The following is a 24,597-nucleotide window of genomic DNA, read 5'->3' as shown; positions in this document are numbered from 1 at the left end:
TAGACCTTCATGATGGGTGTTTCCCATCAAGTAGTTCTGTTCTTATTCAGAAATTGTGTTCAGATGATGGCAAATACTATGGAACAGGTCACACAAGCAGCTCAGGACACTCAGCATTTAATTGAAATGAAAATTAAAATGGGTGTTTAAAAGCAGTAAGTATGAGGTTGAAAACTGTACAAAATTAAGAAGAAAGAGTTAGTTCCTGGATCAAAGAAAAAATTGGCCGTATATACCCACAAGAAATGTCTAGGTATAGCGTGGCAAATAAAAGCATTCTGTTTTGCAAAGGAAGTCATTATTTTAAAATTTGGGGTTACTCCAGCTGAGAAAAAATGTTCCCCAAAGATTCCAAATTCTCCACGACAGTGAATGATTCCTCAGCCTGGATGTGACATGTCAGAAGCCTCCAGCAGACTGGGAGGTGGGCTACTGCAGAGCTTGTGCAGCTTAACTGGCAGGTAAAGGTATTTTCCCCAGAGGAAGGTTGTCAGAATTAAGCTGTCTTTGGAAAGTAATTCAAATTTGATGAATTGACAAATATAAATTAAATTTTTAAAAACCCAAACAAAACCAACAAAACCAACCTTGGATTCCAAAGGAAACTGCTATCACAATTCTAAATTTAAACATGAGGGTGATGGAGAACAGGGTTACATCTGGCTGGTGGCCAGTCACTAGTGGGGTTCCCCAGGGCTCCATTTTAGGTCCAGTTCTTTATAACATTTTCATAATGGACTCAAGACTAGAGGGTGTCTTAATTAAACGTGCAGATGACGCCAAATTGGCTGGAGCTGTTGACTCCACATTGAAGGTGGAGAAGCCTTGCAGAGAGACCTGGGCAGATCAGAGAGCTGGGCAGTCACCAGCATGAAGTTTAACGAGGACAAGTGCCAGATTCTGCACCTGGGAAGGGGCAGCCCTGGCTACACATACAGCCTGGGGGGGCAGATGCTGCAGGCCCAGCTGTGCTGAGAGGGATTTGGGGGTCTTGGTTCACAGCAAGTTAAACGTGAGCCAGCAGCGTGCCCAGGCAGCCAGGAGAGTGAACTGTATCCTGGGGTGCATCCAGCAGGGCATGGCCAGCCAGTCCAGGGAGGGGATTGTCCCGCTCTGCACTGCGCTGGTGCAGCCTCACCTCGAGTGCTGGGTGCAGGTTTGGGGGCCACAGGACAAGAGGGACACAGAACTATTGGAGAGTGTCCAGAGGAGGCAATGAGGATTGGGAAGGGTCTGGAGGGGAAGTCTTCTGAGGAGAGGCTGAAGTCCCTTGGCTTGTTCAGCCTGGAGAAGAGGAGGCTGAGGGGAGACCTCATTGCAGCCTATGGCTCCCTTATGAGGGGGGATGAAGGGTCAGGCAATGTTCTCCTCTCTTTGGTGACCAGTGATAGAACCCAAGGGAATGACATGAAGCTGCGAGAGGGAAGGTTTAGATTGGATATTAGAGGAGCTTCTTTACTGAGAGGGTGGTCAGGCACTGGCACAGGCTCCCCAGGGAAGTGGTCACAGCACTGAGCTTGACTGAGGTCAAGAAGCATCTGGACGATGCCCTCAGTCCCATGCTCTGACTTGGCTGGCCCTGTGTGGAGCCAGGAGTTGGATTCGATGATCCTGATGGATCCCTTCCAACTCAGGAGATTCTGTGGTTCTATATATCGAGTAGGTTCCATCTAGACTGGTTTCTACACTGTCTACCCAGTTCTTTCCCAGCAGGGCTAAATTATTTATTGATGGCTTTATACACATTCTCACTCTGAGTGCTCTAGCCCCTTTTCCCTTGTTTTCTATTTTAAAAGGGTGGCAGAACTGCAAGAGCACTATACAGAGGTGAGCAGCTTTGGCAAGCAAGTGGGAGAGCTCATCCTTTCTTTAAGTTCATGAAGTGGTACATTAAAATAAGGTATTCAAATACGAACTACTGCAAGCAGCTGTCTAGATACACCTCTTCAACCCACAGATCCTGCAACTCTACATTAGGCTGCTTTTTGCTAGCAAGATTTTGCTTGTTGTTGCTCCTGTTCGGTCTCTGGCATTTCAAAATAGACTTTGAAAATCTTGTGTGAGGTACGTAATAGGAGGAACCAGCTGAACCTTGAATTAGGCTGGGGCTTGTTTGGTTTCGGTTATTTTCCAGAGTTATGTCAAGAGAGCTTTTTATTTGGATTATTGTGGTTGATGGGGTTTTGCTAAAATATTTCATATCACATAGAACTGAAATATTTGTGAATAGAAGATACCACTGCTGATAATCATACTGGGGCTGTTTTTCCTCTTGGAATTCTCTGAGTAACTCCAAACAGTCATGTTTTCCTGATCTTTTTAATAACCGTTGCTTTTCTAAATATAAAAAAGTTTACCAAATACCTTCACACAGATAAACAGAATTTTTGAATACCTCCAGTTACACTTCACAAAGAGCCAGGCAAGTGCACATAGCACTAAAGTACTCAAAATATAACGTATGTTAAGACTAGGAGTCAATAAAGGTCAGGCTAAACTTCAGCTTGGTAAGCAAAACCCTGGCACAGGCTCATGCTTAGAGCTTCACCTGTCTCAGAAGGTCTTTAGTGCATTTGTGTCTTGAAGATTTTGCAAAACCCCTATAGGGTTTTACTAAGACAGAATTTTTGGAGCTCTAAGCCATACTTTGCAACCTCTGTGTTATACAAAAATCTGTATATAATATGAGAAATATGTTTATGTGCTCTGGGGATGCAGAGATTTTTCTTTTCCTCCAAGAATGATGCCTAAGGCTGCTTTATCAAAGCGACTTTTCTTCAAAATTGCGATCAAACTGACTTGTTTAACAGGATGAGCTTTACGGTTCTTCACAGAGTTCTCTTTTTCCCAAGCTAGAAAGGACATGCTAAAATCTATAATCACTATTCTGTTTCAGCTTATGACTAAAAAAGCCATGAAAGGGCCTTCATAAAGTAGGATGTCCAAGGGGAGCACAATACTCAAGTCAGTATGACACTGTAATAATGCAACATTTCCACATGCTCCACTGTTACTAATTTTTATTCGAGCAGCACAGTGCTTTAGCTGTTTACAAATGCCATTAGCTGTTACAAATACCATAAACAGTTAACTTTTCTGAATGTTGTTTTGGTCACCCACATGGTATTTATGCCTGTTTCTGATCTCTGAAAGAAGAAATGTAGTTAAAATTCTGAAAACTGTAAGTGGATCACTAGCATTACCAATTAAAAGTGTAAGACAAAACAGATACTGTATACATTAAAAAGAGATTCAGGAACATGTGCATGCACAGACAACTGTCCTTGTGCACTGGGTGATGACCTTAAGTTCAGCATTTAAACTCTACCTAACTCCTTCAGCTTCTTCATTTGTACATTTGCTGTGGGTATTCTTGACATGTGGAGGAAAAAGAGCGAGCAGAAATGAGGGGAGAGGGTTGTAAAGCACACCTGATAGAATCATAGAATCACAGAATCATAGGGGTTGGAAGGGACCTGGAGAGATCATCGGGTCCAACCCCCCTGCCAAAGCAGCTCCCCAGCTCATATTGCACAGACAGGCGTCCAGACGGGGCTGGAATCTCTCCAGAGATGGAGACTCCACCACCTCCCTGGGCAGCCTGTCCCAGGGCTCTGGCACCCTCACTGGGGAAAAGTTCTTCCCCATGTTGCTGTGGAACTTCCTGTGCTCCAACTTGCAGCCACTGCCCCTTGTCCTGTCTCCACAGACACTGAAAAGGGGCTGCCCATTCCCCCTGCATTCCATACTTCAGATATTTATAAACATTCATCAGGTCCCCCCTTAGTCTTCTTTTCTCCAGGCTGAACAGCCCCAGCTCACTCAGCCTTTCCTCACAGGGGAGATGCTCCAGGCCCTTCATCATCTTTGTAGCCTCCTCTGGACTCTCTCCAGGAGATCCCTGTCTTTTTTATCCCAGGGAGCCCAGATACCGTGGCTCTTAGCATAGGCAGGTAGCAGAAACGTAGATCTCAGTTTATCAGGAAAGGGTGGTGAAAAAAGCCCCAACAGAAACACAGTGAAGTGACTTCAAGAAGTGTCAGTGCTGGAGCCTGTGGCCTGTTCAAAACTCCATGTGTAAGGCTATATGCTTCTCCAGGTTGAAAGCTTTTGCTGGGTTTATTGGGGAGGGTGGAGTGAACTCTGTTCTCTATAATCCAGGCAATTAATTTTAATCTAAAAGCTAGATATTTAAGTGTCTCTGGTTCCTGATCGTCCACCAGGCCTGGTGGAGTTGGCTCGATGCTCTCATAGTTCAGCTTCCTTCCCTGAGAAACAGGGGATGTGAGAGGATGGCAAGAGGGAGTGGGAGTGGAGATGGTGCACACCAGATCTTGCCTCAACACGGAGTTAAGGCATCAGCAGAATATTATCTGGACCTGGGTGTTAGGAAACATACCCAGTTTCCTCTTTCTCCATAAAGCAGTCTGTCAAATGAAGCACATAAATTCCTTACACAGCCAGGGGAGAAGATGTTGGTGTCTTTGAAGAGCTCCAGAGGGAGATCCCATCTGATTAAGTGCAGGCATTTAAGAGACTTAGCCAATGAAAAGAAAAATGTACCTCTTCACTCATCTCTCTCCCTTCCAAAATCTTACACCAGGAGATTTATGATCAGTGTCCTTCTGTCATTTTAACAAGCTTCTTACCATTGAAATGCTGCAATTCATAAGCCTTCTCAAAACAGGGGATACAAACCACTAAAACTGAACAATGTACATGTACTAAACAGAACACCTGGAGCTGGTTTTAGCTGGTCCCCAAGGATAATGATATTTCTGATTTCAATGGTGTACTCAAACTTACTCCCACCTCCCTTAAGCTCTGGCCAATTAAAAATTATTTTTAAAATATATCATTTACTGTTTGTGTTAAACTGTATCTTTAGTTAGGGGTATCTTCAGTTTACTCCCTCACTCCTAATGAGTTTAATTATTTTTCCCCAAAAATGTTTTCAGTGATGTACTGACCTACTGAAAATTTGCCACATAAAATCATTATTTCACGTGGCTGTTCTTAACCCACTACTCTTCCCCCTGGCTGACATTCAGGAAGGAACTAACTACATCCCCATCCAGACCCCTGGCCACCAGGGATGGGCTTCTAAGGAAGTTCACTGCATTGATCAAGGCTCTGCAAGGAGCAACTTGGCAGGGCTGCCACCTCAACAGAAGCTGTTGAGAAACAAATCCCTTTCCTCTGATTAAAAAAAAATAAAAGAGCATGTGGAAAGAGTGTCACAAGTCCTATAAATTTATTAAATGAGACCTGAACAAGACATCACCTCCCTCACAATGTCTTTTTCTTCGGTTTTCTCTATCAGGGATTAATTGCCCTTCGTGGTGGAAAACTGTCACTTGTGACATCAAGTGTCTCTGGGTAGGAAGTGAAAATGTATTGTCATCCTACTGTTTCTACAGAATTCACCTAATCACCCCAAGACAATTATCTCTGAACTGTTCCAAAGCCTTTCTCTGATTTCAGATTGCCACAAGGACACTCTGCACTAACGAAGGTATCCTGCTTTCCTACGGCCTCCCCTCCCAGCATTCTTGCATTATCTCCAATTTCCACCTCCCACTATTTTCTCCACACCTCCTCACGTCTCCTCTATTTCCCTTTCCCCAGAATCTCCCCAAACCTCCCCCCTGGTTATTCTGGCAAGAGACAACACATGCTTTAGCTATAGATATCCTTTCACTGCTTGGCCAGTTATCACATATAAGCTGATGGGCAGCATCTGAGAAATGATATGGGCTGGTATCTTACCCTTAAAGTATAGTGGACAGTCATTTGAGACTCTTCTGCCTATCCAGCCACAAATTTGGATTAAACTTTAGAGTTTGATCTTTCTGATACTTCTTCCCATCTTTCAAACTGGCTTGAAACTACCTCAAATATTCAATAGTTGTGAGGGAAATGTCACAGCAATTGAGCGACACCAAGGCAGAACAGGATGACTTTGTTCCCTTAAACATCAAGCAGGAAAATAAAAATAATTTTTAAAATTACTTAAAGTTTAATTACTTTGCATATAATTACCATTAGATTATAACAGAAGAGGGAAAAAATACATTTAGCATTTTAATTAAAACTATAAATTACAGTAAGGAACACTTAGGAAAGGTCTATTATGAAAAGTAAATGAAACTAGAAGATGGACCACCCTGAAGGAAAAATGAAGAGAACTGATTTTTAAGAGCTATTTAAAAATATTTTGATTTGTGTGGTTGAGAATGTAAGAGTTGAATTTATTAAGGAATGGAAATTGGGAGTTTTATTTATTGCCGTTTGCGTTTAACCAGATGACAAAGGGCCACAATTAAAATTAAGTTCCCTTGGCACCCAGAGCTGTATTGTAACACAGTTCAAATTCAGGATTCAAATCTTTGATTTTCTGTTCTGCTCAGTTTCTCCTGAGTGTCGTGATGTCAAGAGAGGAGGCTGATCCTCCTGGTAATTAAAAGAACTGTGATTTCAGGCTGGCTTTGGCTTCCAGAATCCAGGATTTATTTTCTTCCTCTCTCACCATACCCGTCCCTTTCATGCTCCAAAATATAATGGACTTTGAAGAAAAACCCTTTCATATCCCCAGAAAGATAAAAACCAAGACTGACCAAATCTGCCCACTCAGGCTCATTTTCCTGTGTCTAACCAAATAAACAAATCTTAAAACGCTTTGGAAATGCTTCATTTTAGACATTTCTCTCTTGAACTGTGCTGAAATGTAGGAGTTTGAAGAATTTTCTTTGTCACCTGAAGTCTCCTTTTGTGCTCAAATACCAGAGCTGAGCTTAGGCTGTCTCTCCACTAGCAGCAATCAACTGTCCCAAGACAAACCACACATCAAAGACAATCCACAATTATCGCGTGCCTCTGACAACCAGTGTTACTGAGCTGGGAGAATTTGGGTAAATTATACATTTATAACTGTCATTATCCACAAAGTTCATATTATTCATTAAGACTATTGAAATCCAGGCAATTTAATCAGGTCTCAGATTTGATGTAATTATTTTTCAGTCTCAAGTGAGTCAGTGTGATTTATTCTGCTGTCAGGTATGAAGAAGGGGCAGGCTGTATAGAACATTCATAGAATCATAGGGGTTGGAAGGGACCTGGAGAGATCATGGGGTCCAACCCCCCTGCCAAAGCAGCTCCCCAGCTCATATTGCACAGACAGGCGTCCAGACGGGGCTGGAATCTCTCCAGAGATGGAGACTCCACCACCTCCCTGGGCAGCCTGTCCCAGGGCTCTGGCACCCTCACTGGGGAAAAGTTCTTCCCCATGTTGGGGTGGAACTTCCTGTGCTCCAACTTGCAGCCATTGCCCCTTGTCCTGTCTCCACAGACACTGAAAAGGGGCTGCCCATTCCCCCTGCATCCCATACTTCAGATATTTATAAACATTCATAAGGTCCCCCCTTAGTCTTCTTTTCTCCAGGCTGAACAGTCCCAGCTCACTCATCCTTTCCTCATAGGGGAGGTGCTCCAGGCCCTTCATCATCTTTGTAGCCTCCTCTGGACTCTCTCCAGGAGATCCCTGTCCTTTTTTCCCAGGGAGCCCAGAACTGGACACAATACTGCAGGTGGGGCCTGACCAGGGCAGAGTAGAGGGGGAGGATCCCCTCCTGTGACCTGCTGGCCACACTCCTCCTGACGCCCCCCAGGATCCCATTGTCTCTCTCAGCCCCCAGGGCACACTGCTGGCTCATGGCCAACCTGTCATCACCCAGGACCCCCAGGTCCTTCTCCACAGAGCTCTTCTCCAGCAGCTCATCCCCCAGCCTGTACTGATTCCAGCAGTTATTCCTTCCCAGGTGCCAGACTCTCCACTTGCTTTTGCTGTACCTCAAACCTTACGGGTGTGATTTCCAGACGTGCCCCTTTCCCCCAGTGGGATGTGCACTCAGCCATCGTTAAGTGCAGTGCTTGTGCAGGGGTGAGTGTTGCTTTGAACATAGAGGGTAGTGACTTCCCAGCAGCGTGTGCGATTGCAGGAACGTTTCTGAACACCTGACTGCCTGTCAAACCTGCGTTCAGCCTGGAGAAAAGAAGGCTTAGGGGGGACCTAATTAGTGTTTATAAATATCTTAGACTTGGGATGCAGGGGGAATGGGCAGCCCGTTTTCAGTGGTCTGTGGGGACAGGACAAGGGGCAATGGCTGCAAGCTGGAGCATAGGAAGTTCCGCACCAACATGGGGAAGAACTTTTTCACAGTAAGGGTGACGGAGCAGTGGAATAGGCTGCCCAGGGAGGTGGTGGAGCCTCCATCTCTGGAGAGATTCCAGCCCCGTCTGGACGCCTGTCTGTGCAATATGAGCTGGGGAGCTGCTTTGGCAGGGGGGTTGGACCCCATGATCTCTCCAGGTCCCTTCCAGCCCCTGAGATTCTGTGATTCTGTGATTCTGTAAGCCTTGTCTACCTCAGGCGAGGCATCAGGAGTTGGCTCCGCACGCCCAGCTCTGCAGGGAGCAGGTTTTCCTGGAGCTGAAGCGCTCCTTCATGCTGGGGAAACAGAGGCACGGCCCGCTGGAAGAGCCGCTTCATGAAGGAGCGAAGCCGGGCCCCGGTCGTGGCAGCTTTTACACCGAGACAAAAGCACCGGGGAAGCTGCCGGGGAAAGAGCGGGGCAGGGAGCAGCTCGACGTCCCTCTCACGGCCCCGGGCACCCCCGCGGCTCCTCACACCGGCCCCCGGGCGCCCTGAAGACAATGGGGACGGTCCGACCGCTCCCTGAGGGCCGGCGGGAGGCGGCTCCAGCGCTCAGCCTCGCTCTCTGGAGGAACGGCTCCCCGCTGGGCGCCGCCGTTCTCCTCACAGAGCCCGTGAGGGCCCAACGGCTGCCGGGCGGGGCGCGGAGCCGGCAGGGAGTCGTCTCCGAGCAGCCACCCGGCATCTCCCAGCCGCCCACCCAGAGCCCTCAGCGGGGGGCGGGGGGGGGGAGCCCTTCCTCGCCCGCCCGCGGCGGCAGCGCCCTTCCCCTCCGGGGACGTTAGGGAGCGCTCTGGGGCCGCGGCTGGCGCCTCGCAGCTCTGCCCGCCAGGTGGCGCTGCCGCCCCGCGAGCCGGCGCTCGCGACCCGCCCCTCTCCTTTCCTTCCCGGCTCCGCCCGCGAGCGCGACGTCACGACGGCGCGCGCGCTCGGGGGGGGGGAGCGGGAAGAGAAGGGGAAGCGGGAGGGAGGGGGCAGCTGCGCGCGCACCGCGGGGCGCTGGCCGAGGCGGGGCCCCGCCCCCTCCTCCTCCCCCCCCCCCCCCCTCCCCGCGCGCGGGCTGCTGGAAAGGGCGGGCTCCGGCGGCGGGCGGTTGGGCGCGCGCGGGCGCCATTGTTGTTGGGGAGGGCGGGAAGCGGCGCTGCGCGGCCTGAGCCCCGGCAGCCGCCCCTCCGCCCCCTCTGCAGGGAGGCGCGTCTGCCTCCTCTCAGGGAGCCGCTGCCAGCGCTGCTCTTCCTCTTCCTCTTCCCTTGAGGCCGGGCGGCAGCGCTGCTCCGAGCATGGCGGCTGGGCTGGGAGGGGGGAGGGAGAGGAGAGGAGGCCGTTCGCCCGCCGCCTCACAACCGCAAGTGCCACATGGCGGAGGGAGCCGCGGCTGCGGCCTGAAGGGACGCATTCGCTTCGATATGTGCCCTAACTCCTCCCTTGCACGGCAAAGGGGGCACTTCCCCTCAGCCCTGCTCGGCGGGACGTGCTGGGTGTTGTCCTCTCAGGCCCCGCGCCGCGCCAGACGCGGTGGCAGGACGGGCCTGGTCTGAGGCCGCCATGGTCTCGGTGAGGGGGGTGCTGTGCCGGGCAGTGATGGCGTTGCAGGCATTTCACCAGTTCCATGTTTATCAGTAGCATTCCTCTTGTGTTAACGCTTCCCTGCGTAATGCAGGCACCAAAGCACATGCTTAGAAAAACGAGGAGTGGCTGAAATGGCATAAAGCGTGGAGACAATTTATGGTTAATGTTTCCCTGCGAATTATTTAATGGTATAAATTTTAAAAACTAAGATAACTGAAAACCAGGTATGTGAAAACACTGGAATTTTGGAACTCCCCCCTCCCACCCCTCTCTTCCAGGGCACAACTTCACTCCTGATTCCTCTTCTTCCTCCACCCCGGCAGCAAAGGGGACAGGGAATGAGAGTTGGGGTCTGTTCATTATACGTCTCTCCCACTCTGTCCCCCACACAGGGAGGAGTCCTCACGCTCTTCCCCTGCTCCAGCATGGGGTCCCTCCCCAGGGAGGACAGTCCTCCAGCAACTTCCCCAATGGGAGTCATTCCCACAGCCTGCAGGTCTTCCAGAGCTTCTGCAGTGCAGGTCCCTTCCACGGGGTGCAGACTTCATGACCAGACTGCTCCAGCATGGGTGCCCCAGCAATAAGCCATCAAGCAGTGCAGATACCCTTGTGTGAAAAGGCACGGGGTAGTTAGGATTTCCAAGGTAGTCATCGTAAGGCTCGCTGTATTTTGAGGTTAGTAATTCTTGGTGAAGAAGTTAATTGTGTCTTAGTACCTGTGTGTGTAAACTGCTTTGACATCTGTGGTCATTCTGATGTGCAGGTACAGCAACCACTGTTGCAGACAGTGCCAGATTGAACGCAAATGGACAATGTCACAGATTTATCCCAGACACAGATACAGACTGGGAGAAGAGCTTATTGAGAGTAGCCCTGCTGAGAAGGACTTGGGGATTGTGGTGGATGAGAAGCTTGACATGAGCCAGCAGTGGCTCTTGCAGCTCGTAGGGCCAATGGGATCCTGGGCTCCATCAGTAGAGGGGTGGCAGCAGGGACAGGGAGGGGATTGTCCCTCTCTACTCTGCCCTCGGGAGGCCCCATCTGGAGTCCTGTGTCCAGAGCTGGGGCCCCAATACAAGAAGGATGTGGAACTGTTGGAGAGCGTTCAGAGGAGCCACAAGGATGATTAGAGGGCTGGAGCAGCTCCCCTAGGGAGAGAGGCTGGGGGAGCTGGGCTTGTTCAGCCGGGAGAAGAGAAGGCTGTGGGGGGACCTCATTGCAGCCTTCCAGTCCCTGAAGGGAGCTTATAAGCAGGAGGGGATTCAACTTTTTAAAAGAGCAGATAATGGCAGGACAAGGGGGAATGGACTAAAGCTAAAGGAGGGAAGGTTTAGATTAGGTATTAGGGGGAAGTTTTTTACAGAAAGAGTGGTGAGGGGCTGGAACAGGCTGCCCAGAGAGGTGGTGGATGCCCCGTCCCTGGAAGTGTTCAAGGCCAGGTTGGCTGGGGCCCTGGGCAGCCTTGTGTAGCTCCAGGCCTGGAGGTTGGTGTCCCTGCCTGTGGCAGGGGGATTGGAGCTCTGTGATCCTTGGGGTCCCTTCCAACCCAGACCATTCTATGATTCTATGATTCTATGATTTTGACTACTGCTTAGAGCAGGTGTCTGGGATCCAAGAAGCACCTCACAAGGTGGAGGAAGCAGTAGAATAGATAAATTACGAGCTGGCATCCTCTCTGAAGCAGCTGAAGATGGGATAACCCAAGAGGATAATTCATGTGCTGAAATAGGAGCAGATGTCAATTAAGACAGCTTGTCTGGCCATTCGGGTGCCAGTTCTGTAGCATGTGTCGGCAGTGCAGGCTTGTTAGACAGCAGGTTTGTGAAATTCCGGTGTTGCTTGACATCGTAATATGTTAGAAGGTGGAGAATTGCTGTAGGCATTGTGAACTGGGAAAATAAAAAGAGGGTTGTTTTTTTTAAAAAAAATAATTGGAGCAAACCCAAATTACAATTTAATGTTAAACCCAGCTACATGCCATTTTAAGTTGTCAGTTTTTAAATGAGAAGTCCAGTATGAAACCAGTTGCCTTTACTAGAAACAACAAAAACCCTCAGTGGAGTTCTCACACTAGGCTCCCTGGGATGGTGAGCTACTGCACTTTGAAACTTCTGCAGTAGTCTGCAGTTGTCTTCCAAAGCATTTTTGCCCTTCAGCTCACTTACTTTCTTCCTTTCTTTTTCCCTTCCAATCTCTCTCCCTTCTCTTGTGTGACGTGCGGTGCTAATACAGCTTACGGCCTTCAGGACCAGAATCACAGAACATTAGGAAGTTGGAAGGGGCCTCAAAAGATCATCCAGTCCAACCCCCCTGCCAGAGCAGGATCACCCAGACTAAATCACACAGGAACACATCCAGGCAGGTTTGAATGTCCTCAGAGAAGGAGACTCCACAACCTCTCTGGGCAGCCTGTCCCAGGGCTCTGTCACCCTCACAGTGAAAGCTTCTCCTTGTATTCACATGGAACTTCCTCTGCTCCAGCTTGCACCCGTTGTCCCTCTCCAGCCTGTCTGAGTCTTGCTGAGTGGCAGCCCAGCCCTCTGGTATGTCAGCCACCCCTCCCAGTTTGGTGTCGTCAGCAAACTTGCTGACTGGACACTCTATTCCCTCATCCAGGTCACCAGTGAATATATTGACCAGTACAGGTCCCAGTACCGACCCCTGAGGGACTCCACTAGCTACAGGCCTCCAGCCAGACTCTGTCCCACTGACCAAAACTCACTGGCTTCTTCCCTTCAACCAGCTCCCAATCCACCTCAGTACTTGACCTTCCAGACCACACTTCCTCGGTTTAGCCACAAGGATGCTGTGGGAGATGGTGTCACATGCTTCACCGAGGTCAAGGTAGAGCACATCTACTGCCCTACCATCATCTATCCACCTGGTTAGATCCTCATAACAGGCTATTAGATTAGTCAAACATGACTTCCCCATGGTAAAACCATGTTGACTACCCCTAACAACCCTCTTATCCTTGATGTGCCTAGAGACAGGACCAGGGGTAAAACCAAAACCCAAAACCATCCAATTCCACACAAAAAAACATAGCAGAGGAAAGGACAGGACAGGTCACGGTCACTCTGCTTCCCGTGCTTCATCCAAACGCAGAGCTTGTGTAGAGATCATGTCAATAATGCTGTGATCAGACTGCTCAGCCAGGATAGCCAGCTTCCAGGTCTGCTCCTCCTTGAGCTGTTTGAGGACAGCTTTATGTTCGCTCTGTGGCGTGGCCTCCAGCAGATGGTTTCTCAGTGCTTTGTACTGCCTGGTTTGGATCTTGCATGTATCCTGAAACTGCTTCTTTATCTGTAGTTCTTTTGACTTCAGGCTCTTGGGCTGCTGCTGGCCCTCCATGACGTGCTTACGCCTCAGCTCCTGCTCCTGGTGCTTGTTGTGTTCCAGCTGGTTGCTGAGCTGGGTCTGGTGCTGGAGTCGGATCAGCTCACAGCACATCTTCTGGATGGTACTGAGGTGGCAGAACTCCAGCTCCTGCGTGGACTCGTGCTGACACAGCAGCATGGCGTGCTCCAGGTCCTTCTGTGTCTGCCTTTTGTTTAACCACTCCTGAACCAGATCCTGCTCCAGATTATGGCAGCCAAGGAGTATCCATCTCTTAAAGCAGCGACTCTCCAGCTCCAAGTACTGCCTCTGACACCTCAGGAAGTTGGCTTCTTCCTCAGCTTGGAAATGCTGGATGTTCTCCTTCTGCTTGGGGAGCCACTCCTGCTTCTCCTTTTTTGGATTGCTCTGGTTTTCATTCAGCTCCTCTTTCAGCTGCTCTTTATGGAGTTTATATTCTCTCTTCTGGGACTCCAGAAAACAGTCCAGTTCTTTTTTCCGTTGGGCCTGAATATGCTGTTGAAACTTCTTCTCTTCATTGGCCATCACTTCAGCCTCTTTTTCCATGGCTGCTTGGTGCTTTTCAATTAGCTTTTCCATTTCTGCAGCAAAATTGTTGTGCTGTGTTTCAAGATCTTTGCCCAACCTGAGGTGATGCTCGTCCATCTCTGCCTTCAGTTTATTCTCTGACGCCATCAGTTGCTTCTGGTGTCGCTGTCTCATATGTTTATAGCCAGACATCTGCTCTCAGAGTTCATGTTCCTGCATTTGCCTTGTCACCAGCGATGCTGAGCGTATAGCAGCAAAGTGCTCTTGGTTGCGATAATGAGACTTACGATGAGACACTTGGGGAGGAGACTGGGGTTCTGATGCCCTTGTTCAGGGATCTGATTCCTCCCTGTAATTTTCTTCCTCCGACCTTAAATGAATGACAGAGCTATTTGACATCACGGTGTGGTCCCCCTTCCATATATCCAGCTCGCTCTTATCAACTGAGGCATCTGGAAGACTGTTAACACTACTGCTTTGGCTACTGGCACTGATAGACATACTAGGAATGGACTGATTGCTTCCAACACTATTCACTGTTCCTGTCCTGCTGACACTGTGGTCTTGTTCCTCCTCCTCCTCCTGTGTTTCGACTGCAGGGCCATTGTGCACCTCCTGGAAGAGGAGCCTCTTCATTTTACAGTACTGCAGGTTGTCCAGTTCCCTCACCACATCCTTTGTTCGCTGAATCAAGTCTATTAACCCTGTTTTGAGCTGCTCCCAAAGAACAAACATGTGCTTCAGAAGCTCCTCTGATGTAGGCCTGTCTTGAGGAATTTTCTGGAGGCAAGAATCTACGAAGTTTTGAAAATAATCAGACCATTCATTAGACTGTAGTGCAGGGGATTCCTTCTGCACTATGTGATATAAGGCACTCATTGCGTTCATATGAAACAAAGGAGGCTTCCTTTCCGCTAACTCAATACAGGTAATTCCAAGAGACCAAACATCTACTCTGCCAGCATACTGCCCTTCATCCATGGCTAAAATCACTTCTGGGGCCAACCAACATCATAGAATCATAGAATCATAGAATTGTAGGGGTTGGAAGGGACCTGGAGAGCTCATGGGGTCCAACCCCCCTGCCAAAGCAGCTCCCCAGCTCATATTGCACAGACAGGCGTCCAGACGGGGCTGGAATCTCTCCAGAGATGGAGACTCCACCACCTCCCTGGGCAGCCTGTCCCAGGGCTCTGTCATCCTCACTGTGAAAAAGTTCTTCCGCAAGTCAAGGTTCAAGTCACTTTATTTAGCCTACAACAAGCGTGCAGAAGGGAGGAAAGAAAGGGAAAAGAGTGTGTGTGTGTGTGTGTGTGTGTGTGTGTGTGTGTGTGTGTGTGTGTGTGAGAGAGAGAGATTGCAATATCTACCACCAGGGAGCTGAGGCATCCCATCAGTCCAAATCGACTTCACGTCAGGTGGGGGATTCCATTAGTTGCTGGTTGTCATGGTTCAGCGCTGGGTGCAGGGGGGTTGCTCCACTGCAGACGTGCACACTAACCTGGCAGTTCTTCTTGGTTATATACAGTTCAATGGTGCTTATTCATTAGGTTGCCTCATACACCTGTACTTATTCATAACCTGTCCTGCTTCGTATTAAAATTAGTCCCAAGAGGTGATTTCCATCAACTCCTCCCCACTGCACCTGCGCGCTGCTGTTTGTCGGTGGTCGTTGAGGGTCGTGGGGATGAAGCCGGATGGCTCCTCTTCGTCACCACAAGTAACCTTCTGTTTTGCACAGACTCAGTTACCCCTTGGCTCTGATCCAAACTGCAAGTTTGGTTTCAGCAGGTTTTGTACACCTTCCAGGACAAGGGGGAGCTCAGAGTAGCTACAGTGAAACGTTTTGCCTGAATTTATGAGCAATTACAAGACAAGCAAGGAATTCATGAACAGATAAGGAGTTCATTAGACCAATGGGGGGGGCTGGAACTCGTCAAAGAAGTAATTTTATTTTCACAGAGCACATCGTCCTTGAACTCACAATTTACTCAAAATATGGTGTTAGACTCAAAGTTATGTCTCCATTGATGATGCTTCTTTATCAGTCCTGGGTTCACTTTAAATTATCTCGAGAACACTAATCACTCAAGACTAACTAGGAGTTGTTCAAGTGAGGCATTGCTTATGTGAGGTCACCTCTGACCTAACCACTGTGGCACTTCATCCTGTTAGCAAGTCTTCCTTAACCCTTTACAAGCGTCTTATTAGCAAGTCCCCTTTATCTCAGATAGCAGTAATAGCAAGAGGTGCAGTATTTCAGTGATGCTGAGACTTAACTCCGCTGGTACAGGCATTCGTTGAGGGACACAAGTACCTCACAGGGTGTCAGGCCTGGCCCAGCCACCGCTGCCACCACCACCACCTGGGCCCCCAGTCCATCTTAAGTCAATGCATCCATGTGTTTGGGACCAGAAGGACCCAATTGCTCTGAACTTCATGCAACATCCACAAGGAGCTTTCTTTTTCCCAACAACCTGCCTACCTATGTGACTTAAGAGACTGAAGAGACTTCCCTTGAGCATTTCTGCTGGACAGTGGCACAGGTCCTGGAATGATTGCTACCTGCAAAGTTGACTTGGCTTGCTTTCCAGGATGAAGGTGCCACAAGTTAGTTGTTCATCCAAAAGCCGTGTAACTATTGAAACAGCACTGTAGTGGGATATGAGGGAAAGTTCCCCTTGAAATATTTTGTCTTCAGTGTAGGAGGCACACATATATCTATTTTGAGAAGAAAAGAATCCTTTGTATTCTAAATACTTTATTTCCAGAAGGATTTAGTCTAAGGAACCAATCTGTTCTCTTTTCCCCAGCCCATATAGGCAAACCCAACAGTGGCTGACACCTTCTTTTACACAGAGCATCTTTGACAGTGGAAGGGCTCCATCAGTGTGGCAAGAGCGAAATATGGTATTTGCTCTCTGAAATACTTCTACAAAATCATTCTTTGTGGATCTAGCCTGTACATCAGAGAGAATTTTATCTAAATCGATTTATTATTAGGGAGGAGGGTTAAATAGCGTTAGTATCTTTTTATTTGGAGCTTAGTAATTTATCTCTCTGAGTTGTACAGTACATTAATTATCAGAACAATTGGTCCTATTGAAAGTTTCTGAAGTGAAAGCTGCAAGTTATCAGATAAATTTAGAGTTGTGCAATTTTCTCATAACCCTTCACTTGGAAGCCTTTCTGCTTCCAGTATAGGATGAGGTCTGGCAGTGAGGTTAACCCTGACCTCTGGATGTTCTATATGGACTTGTTCATTGCTGCCACATTCTTTCAGTTTAAATTTAGATTTGCTGGCAGCTATTATGCCTATTGCAGTAAGCTTCATGGGCAAAACATGGAAACAAATATGCCTTTTATCACAGATGTTTTTTGCTGAATAAGATCAGTGAAGAACACTTGAAAGCTGAAAAACAGGGTGCAGAAACCTTTGCTCCAAAAGGCACAAATAGTTGGATGTCTGGAATGTATTTACTTCTCAATCTAATGAAAGAACAAGTAATTGTTTAAGGAGATGGACCATAATCTTGTGCCCTGTTTTACCTCTGTGATGTGTTATTGGTTGGAATGAAATTTCAGCTATGTGAGTGAGCAGAGTCTGGGTGTGAATGTGTACATGTCACAGGAACACCAAGCTTGCTGTTCTAAAACAAGCTGGGGTCGCTGTGGGAAGTAGCAGCCTACAACTGATTTTTATGTTGGCTGATTCCTAAACGTGTCTTAGTAAATATTAAACAGTTGAGTTAGTTCTTCACATGCAATAACTACCTGAACCATAATAGCTGCACCTGTAATTGCTTTAAGTTTGAGGAACTGCATACCACTTGATTTTATATAGAATCATAGAGTAATTAGCTCTTTGATTCTATATAAAAGCTTTCTTAAGGTCTTCAAGCTCTCTAATTCATCAAGTCCTACTGTCGACCCAACATCACCATTCCCATTACACCCTGTCATGAAGTGCCACCTCTGCATGCTTTTGAACACCTTCAATGATTGTGACACCCCCAACTCTCTGGGCAGCCTGTTCCAATGCTTGACCACACTTTCAGTGAAGATTTTTTTCCTAATATACAATCTAACCTCCCCTGGCACAACTTGACCATTTCCTCTCATCCTACCACCAGTTATGTGGGAGAAGAGACCAACACCCCATTGACTACCACCTCCTTTCAGGTAGTTGTGGAGAGTTGTAAGGTCTCCACTCACTTTTCCTTTTCTTCAGGCCAAACAGTCCCAGTTCCTTCAGCTGCTCCTCATGAGACTCGTGTTCCAGGCCCTTTCCCATCTTCCTTGCCCTTCTCTGGACACACTTGAGGGGCTCGATGTCTTTCTTGTACTGAGGGGCCTAAAGCTGAACGCAGTACTCAAGGTGTGGCCTCACCAGGGCTGAGTACAGGGGAACAACCTCTGCCCTAGTCCTGCTGGCCACAATATTTCCAATATAGAAATTTAGCACTGAGGTTAATACTTCTGTTTTATGATTTTATTTTATTTTATTTTATTTTATTTTATTTTACTTTATTTTATTTCTTTTAACCTGAGTATGTGGGACTTGAGAAATCCATATGGTAAAGAAGTTCGCTTTCAAGATCACTATGTCATCCTCTTCCTAATACATGACATGATCTTCACACACAAAGTTGTTCCACCTTGAAAGATTTTCTTGACAAGTGATTCACTGGCCTCACTTTCTACTAATGCTCTTCTCTCTAGGACAGGATGAGAGGAAACTGGAACAGGCTGCCCAGAGAGGTAGTGGATTCCCCGTCCCTGGAGGTGTTCAAGGCCAGGTTGGATGGGGCCCTGGGCAGCCTTGTGTAGCTCCAGGCCTGGAGGTTGGTGTCCTTGCCTGTGGCAGGGGGGTTGGAGCTCTCTGATCCTTGGGGTCCCTTCCAACCCAGACCATTCTATGATTCTATGATTCTATGAAACGGCCTCAGCTTGCACCAGGGGAGGTTTAGATTGGGTAATAGGAAAAATTCTCCACCAAAAGGGTTGTCAATAACTGGAATAGGCTGCCCAGGGAAGTGGTTGAGTCACCATCCCTGGAGGTATTTAAAAGCTGTGTAGGTGCTTAGGGGCATGTGGGTTAGTGGTGGACTTGGCAGTGCGAGGTTCACAGTTGAACTTCATGATCTTAAGGGCCTTTTCCAACATAAATGATTCTATCATTCTTTATTCTGAGGTAACATACAAAAAGTGTTCCTGTAATGCTCTTTGGTCTCAAAGCTTTTCAGGCTCTTCAAAAGGTAACATCACTTCAAAAGTCATGCATCAGTGAATAACTGTGGCTCCCATAAAGAAAGGAGACCTTGAGAGTATATGGCAAGGAGTGTTCTCCCTGTTTTTTTTCTTTTTGTGAAACAATGAATAAAACAGACCATGATTCTTAGATTAATTCAGAGTAAGACTTTTTCTTCCTCCTGAAGTGCAGGACACAAAAGCTTCCTTCCAAAGATGCTCTGACCCTACTGCCTCTGCAGTTGCTATGGGCAGGACACACGGATACTATTGCTCTTCTGAGCACTCTGAGAGTGTCCAACCTAGTTAGTAGGGCTGAACACTGGGGAGCTGTGTTCTTTGTGAATGGATTAGGCAGAATTTATTCACTGGTTAGAAGTCCTACTGTGCAGGCTGTATATTTCTGAATGTAAGTAGCATCATGTTGTTGCTGTTCAGCAGGAATTTCAGGCAACCTTTGAAATACATAGCCAATCAGCAGTTGTTCCAAAGGGTGCTTTTGTGCCAAATTTCCAATTAGTGAATGGCATTTGTTAACTAGGCCCATTTGGCTTTATCTTGAAGGATAATGAAAACCCATCTTTTTCCTCATCCCCTAAATAGGCACAATATAGGGTCCTACTGAACTAAGAGAGACAGAACTGAATGGAGAAAGCTGAGAGAATTACAGTTTGGGGAAACTCTGTAGGACTTGCATTTTAAAGGAATGGCTGTGGTTTGAATTCTGCTGCAGTAAACCACAGAATGTGTAAAAATGAGGGGGTTCAGCTCAATCAGATGTATTGCAGAGTGTTGGTGAAGGCTGGGAGTATCGTTCTGATAGGTAAACACTTGCAGGGATAAAGGCAAAGTGTCCCTTCTGATGCACTGAGCTGTGTTTTTGACTGTTACACTCTGTTATATGTGCATTATTGCATGCATTTGGGGTGTTTTCATCAGAAACATTTGGAAGCCTTTCTTAAAGTCACCGTGAATTTTAATCTTTGCATTCCTTAGAGAAGATGCTAAACTACAGGTACCCCTCCAGCTCCCTGAAATACTCTTGTCTGTCACTGAACAGAAAAATGGGCTTTTTGCACTTGTGCAGATCTTTCCTAGTCTTTACTGAACTCAAAAATCCAAACTTCTAATGTAACCACTGATGTTTGTGACCTGGTATGTACAATTTTTGCATAGATCAATGAATTCAAACACATTTTACAAATTTCCATTACGTGATTGGTGCCTCAGAACTGTTTACTGCCCATCAGTAAGAAAGCACATTCTTAAGTCTCCTTTTCCTTAACTTACAGTTTAACCATGTTGAGGAATAGAACCTTCCTGTAAGACTTTGCCAGACTTGCTACATTTGTTGTTGCTGGAATTTGGGCTGGGTTACCTTTTCTCCCTTCTTGGTTGGGTTTTTTTGAGCATTCTTGCTTAATGTACAACCTCTGCTTTGTCTGGAATAGTGTTGTGGACATTTATGAGCATGCAGATTTCCTGGGTAAGATCATTTCAGAAAGGATTCAACATGAGGAGTGTCTTTTGATACTTTTTTTCTGGAACATCATGTATTTCCTATGTTTTATATTTAAATGGTTGGGGAGACGATGGGAATCATAGAATCATAGAATGGCATGGGTTGGAAGGGACCCCAAGCATCACAGAGCTCCAACCCCCCTGCCACAGGCAGGGACACCAACCTCCAGGCCTGGAGCTACACAAGGCTGCCCAGGGCCCCATCCAACCTGGCCTTGAACACCCCCAGGGACGGGGAATCCACCACCTCTCTGTGCAGCCTGTTCCAGCCCCTCACCACTCTTTCTGTAAAAAACTTCCCCCTAAGATCTAATCTAAACCTTCCTTCCTTTAATTTTAATCCATCCCCCTTGTCCTGCCAGTGTCTACCCTTTGAACAAGTTGATTCCCCTCCTGTTTGTATGTTCCCTTCAGGGACTGGAAGGCTGCAATGAGGTCCCCCCACAGCCTTCTCTTCTCCAGGCTGAACAAGCCCAGCTCCCCCAGCCTCTCTTCATAGGGGAGCTGCTCCAGCCCTCTAATCATCCTTGTGGCTCCTCTGAACCCTCTCCAACAGTTCCACATCTTTCTTGTATTGGGGGCCCAGCTCTGGACACAGGACTCCAGATGGGGCCTCCCCAGGGCAGAGTAGAGAGGGAAAATCCCCTCCCTGTCCCTGCTGCCACCCCTCTGCTGATGGAGCCCAGGATCCCATTGGCCTTGCGAGCTGCAAGAGCCACTGTTGGCTCATGTGAATTTTCTCATCCACCACAATCCCCAAGTCCTTCTCAGCAGGGCTGCTCTCCAGGAGCTCTTCTCCCAGTCTGTATCTGTGTCTGGGATTCTTCCAGCCCAAGTGCAAGACTAAAGAATGTTTAACAAATTTAACCAAAGAATTAACCAAAGAATGTTTAACATCATTTTAATACCCAGGGAGTTGAAATGCAGTCTAACACTTTAACAACATTTCAGGAGAAATACTCAAAGGTTATAAAAAATTTGGGGGAGATTCCAAATAAAGATTTGGGAATCTAAAGATAGCTTATTTAATTTTCAGCCTTGTAAAACAAAGACAACACTAGCCCCTCTGAAGGTAACGTGTCTGTTGGTAATATGGGACCAGGTGCCTGATGATCTGGGGCCTTAATTACTGTGGTGAAGATGAGCAATTTCATTAGTAATAATATACGTCAGTGTAATACTGGAGTGAGCCTCCTGGATTCTATTTGTAAAGCCGCCTTCCACGATTGTAAGCAAATTGCAACAATCTCTCTGTCCCACTTGCAAAACACTCGTAAGGAAACAAATCACCATAGAGATTTGTCAGGTTTGAGTAGTAACAATACTCATCGAGCTCCCCTCGGGATCGCGGAGTGCTCGTAGGGGGCTCTTCAGATTTTGGCAGGATGGCAATCTGGTATTACAGTTTGTATGCTCAGCCTGTTGGCACTGCTTGCTAGGAAGTGATCATCTGTGCTGAAAATATGTGTTGCTTGTGGAAGTAAGAAAGATGAAAGAACTGAAGTAGCTGCAGAACAGAGACTAAGCTGGGGAGCGGTAGCTGCCGGTGATGCCAGGGAGGTCAGTGTGACTGTGTTTTTCTTGTGGATCTTTGGGATTGATTTGAATGAGGGAAAATGGGACATAATTGCAGAGTGAACAGGGGCAGCCATGGAAGGATGCTTAAGGGGAGTCATGGGACAGGACTTGGAGGAAAGTAAGAAACAAGAAGACTATTTTTAGCAGTTGCACTACAACGGCTTAAAGGTTTTCATCACCCAGTGAGGCAGGTGAGATAAAAGGGGGAAATGCACTCATGAAAATAGAAAATATTTGAAACCAGCACAGAATTTTGGCCATACAGACAGATTCTCCTAATGGATGGGCAGAAGAAAGCTGCAAGATTTGATGAAGTCTGGAATAAGAGTAAGGAATATACAGTGCACATGATGACCTTGAATGTCCTGATCCTGTTTGACAGCGAGCAATCACTGGAGAGTCACTAAAATAGAAATGGCTTAAGAAGGAGACATGAAAGTTATTTTGGTTTTGGTCTTAATTGTGCTGAGCTTGGGCTGGCAATGGTTCATCCAAGATGAAGTGTTAGAAAGCCATTCAGATACGCAGAGATGGAGTGTGATCATTTGGGTATAAAGGGCAGCCATGAATATTTGTCATCAGGGTTGGGGTGATAATTGAAACTTTCTAAATGGAGAAAGTTACCCAAGGACAGGGAAGGGGCTGGACAGCTTTTTTTTTTGCCTTGAGGACTAGCCAGAATAATGAAAGTCTTCAAATCATGAAAGGTTTGAATGTTTTAAGACTTAATGTGTGTTTGATTTCTTTTAGACTCAGACAGGAAAAGGATCTGAATGGTCAGACTCAATGTCGTGTCTTATGAAGAAGCTGGAACAGTTGAACTTAGATATTGAAGAAGCTCTGAGTGCTGGCTCTTCACCCTCCAACACTCCTTCTACCAAAAGGCACGAGCAACTGGTAAGAATTTGTGGGTTGTATGATAGGTTTTGTAATGTTTAGCTATCAGATGCTCATCAAGCCACGGTTTCCAGATCTGGTTGTGTTTCTGGATAGGCTGAGGAACTCATGTTAAAAAGGGTAATGAAGTCAGTAACAGTTTTTACTTAATAATAACAAAATCTCATAGGCTGCTTAGAGACCCACAGAAATGCCATGGGGCAAAACTTTTGAGTTTTCTTTCAGTGTGCCTTAAAATCATTAAATACCTTTTATAAGAGGAATTTGAATCCAGGTGGTAGCATTTGGTAGTTTTTTCAGGGTAGAATATTGTTAAAGTTCCAGCACTTGCCAGTTTACACTTGTTATGTTTATTTAAATACGTAACAGCAAGAGAGACACTATGGATCTTCAGTAAAAGTTGAGTTAATATTTTTGTTTCTTTATCCAAATATTTGATTTAGAGCCACATTCCTCTACTTAAGAATATTTTTGTGATTGCAGGTGTCATCAGTTGATGACATACAGTTTCCCAAACTTTTACTTTCAGGGCAAATGGCATGAAGGAGCAATGATAGCATTTTAGTAATTTTTGAATAAGCAAGTTTTTTTTTTTTATAGAAGCAAATAACTGGAGAGTGAACAGTGTGAGAAGTAGAAGTGTTTGTTCTCTGCTTTAAGCTATGATTAAAGTCAGTTCTTAAGATCGATTTTGCAGCTCTGAATGTTGGTGCTGGCTTGAAATTCCTGAAAGGTGAGCTTGTTAGAGTGCTTTTGTCATAGCTACTTCTCCAATGATGCTTTGTTTGTGAAAGTAAATTCTTCAAGCAAATGTCTGTACTGCTCATGTCCCTCAAGGTGGGAAGTTCAGGATGTTACATCTCAGCGTTGCACTTTGCAGTATGTGTTTCCATATTCTGCAGTGTTAGGAACAGTGGCCATGACTGTTTCTCATTTCTTTCTTACTGTACATGTCAGCAAGCCAGAACCAGGTCTGTCCAACTGAATTATTTTCATCATTAGCTTGTCTATTAATGGGCAGTGTTCTGTCCTCCTGCTCAATGTCTTCTGTCAGAATGCAGTGGCAGCGTAGTCTGCTTTTCTGACTGGAAGTGAAATCCAAGGCATTAGATTTTAAGCACTTCCCATGGTGAGGCAGTCTGGTTTTGGTAACCAGTGATCCAAACACCTGTGATTTTATAGCTGTTCCTATTCTACTAAGGCAAAACCCAATGCTTTGGCCAGGTATCCTTCTTTTTCCATCATTACTCAAACACTCTAGGACACTGGACTTCAAATTCATCACTGAAGCATTCAATGAAGTGTGTGTAGCATGTAGACCAGAGAAAACCAAATTCAAATACTGTTATCTGATACCCTTTGATACATCAGAACAATGACATCAGAAGGGGTTGCACAGTGAATGCCAACACCAGCATCCCAGATGCCTGCATTTCTCTTACTGAAGCCCAGTGGCAGGACATCTGCTGTGTATAGAGGACGGGGCTCTGGGCACAGCCTTCTTCCTGGGACATAATCCCCTACCAAAACCTCTACTAGTGATACAGGGCTGGTCATGCTCAGTAGCAGATAAAACCTACCTCCAAGCCAGTCTCACTTGTCTTGGCACACGTTTCCCTTACCAATAGTTGCATTTGTTCAGGAAAGTCCAGAAATACTGCAGGGATCTTTCTACCATC

The 24,597-nt window shown here is 46.7% G+C and overlaps 1 protein-coding gene and 1 pseudogene across 2 annotated transcripts in view; one reads left to right on the top strand and one right to left on the bottom strand.

The window, feature by feature from the left end:
• The window catches only part of STARD13 (StAR related lipid transfer domain containing 13), a gene marked incomplete at both ends in the record, with an annotated part of 297,240 nt that overhangs the window by 13,810 nt on the left and 258,833 nt on the right, over positions 1-24,597 (top strand). Inside the window, one exon of the mRNA XM_084279657.1 lies at positions 22,772-22,918. Within this exon, the coding sequence (XP_084135783.1) occupies positions 22,772-22,918 (147 nt within the window). The remainder of the gene's footprint in view (positions 1-22,771; positions 22,919-24,597) is intronic.
• LOC311204946 (serine/threonine-protein kinase TAO1-like) lies at positions 12,860-14,671 on the bottom strand (annotated as a pseudogene). Its single transcript has one exon. The product of its transcript is annotated as a serine/threonine-protein kinase TAO1-like (transcript).

This window comes from Gallinula chloropus (assembly GCF_964237585.1).
Source record: "Gallinula chloropus genome assembly, chromosome: 1".
Classification (NCBI taxonomy): domain Eukaryota; kingdom Metazoa; phylum Chordata; class Aves; order Gruiformes; family Rallidae; genus Gallinula; species Gallinula chloropus.
Note: the sequence above shows the minus strand (reverse complement) of the source record. Positions and strands in the feature narration are given on the sequence as shown.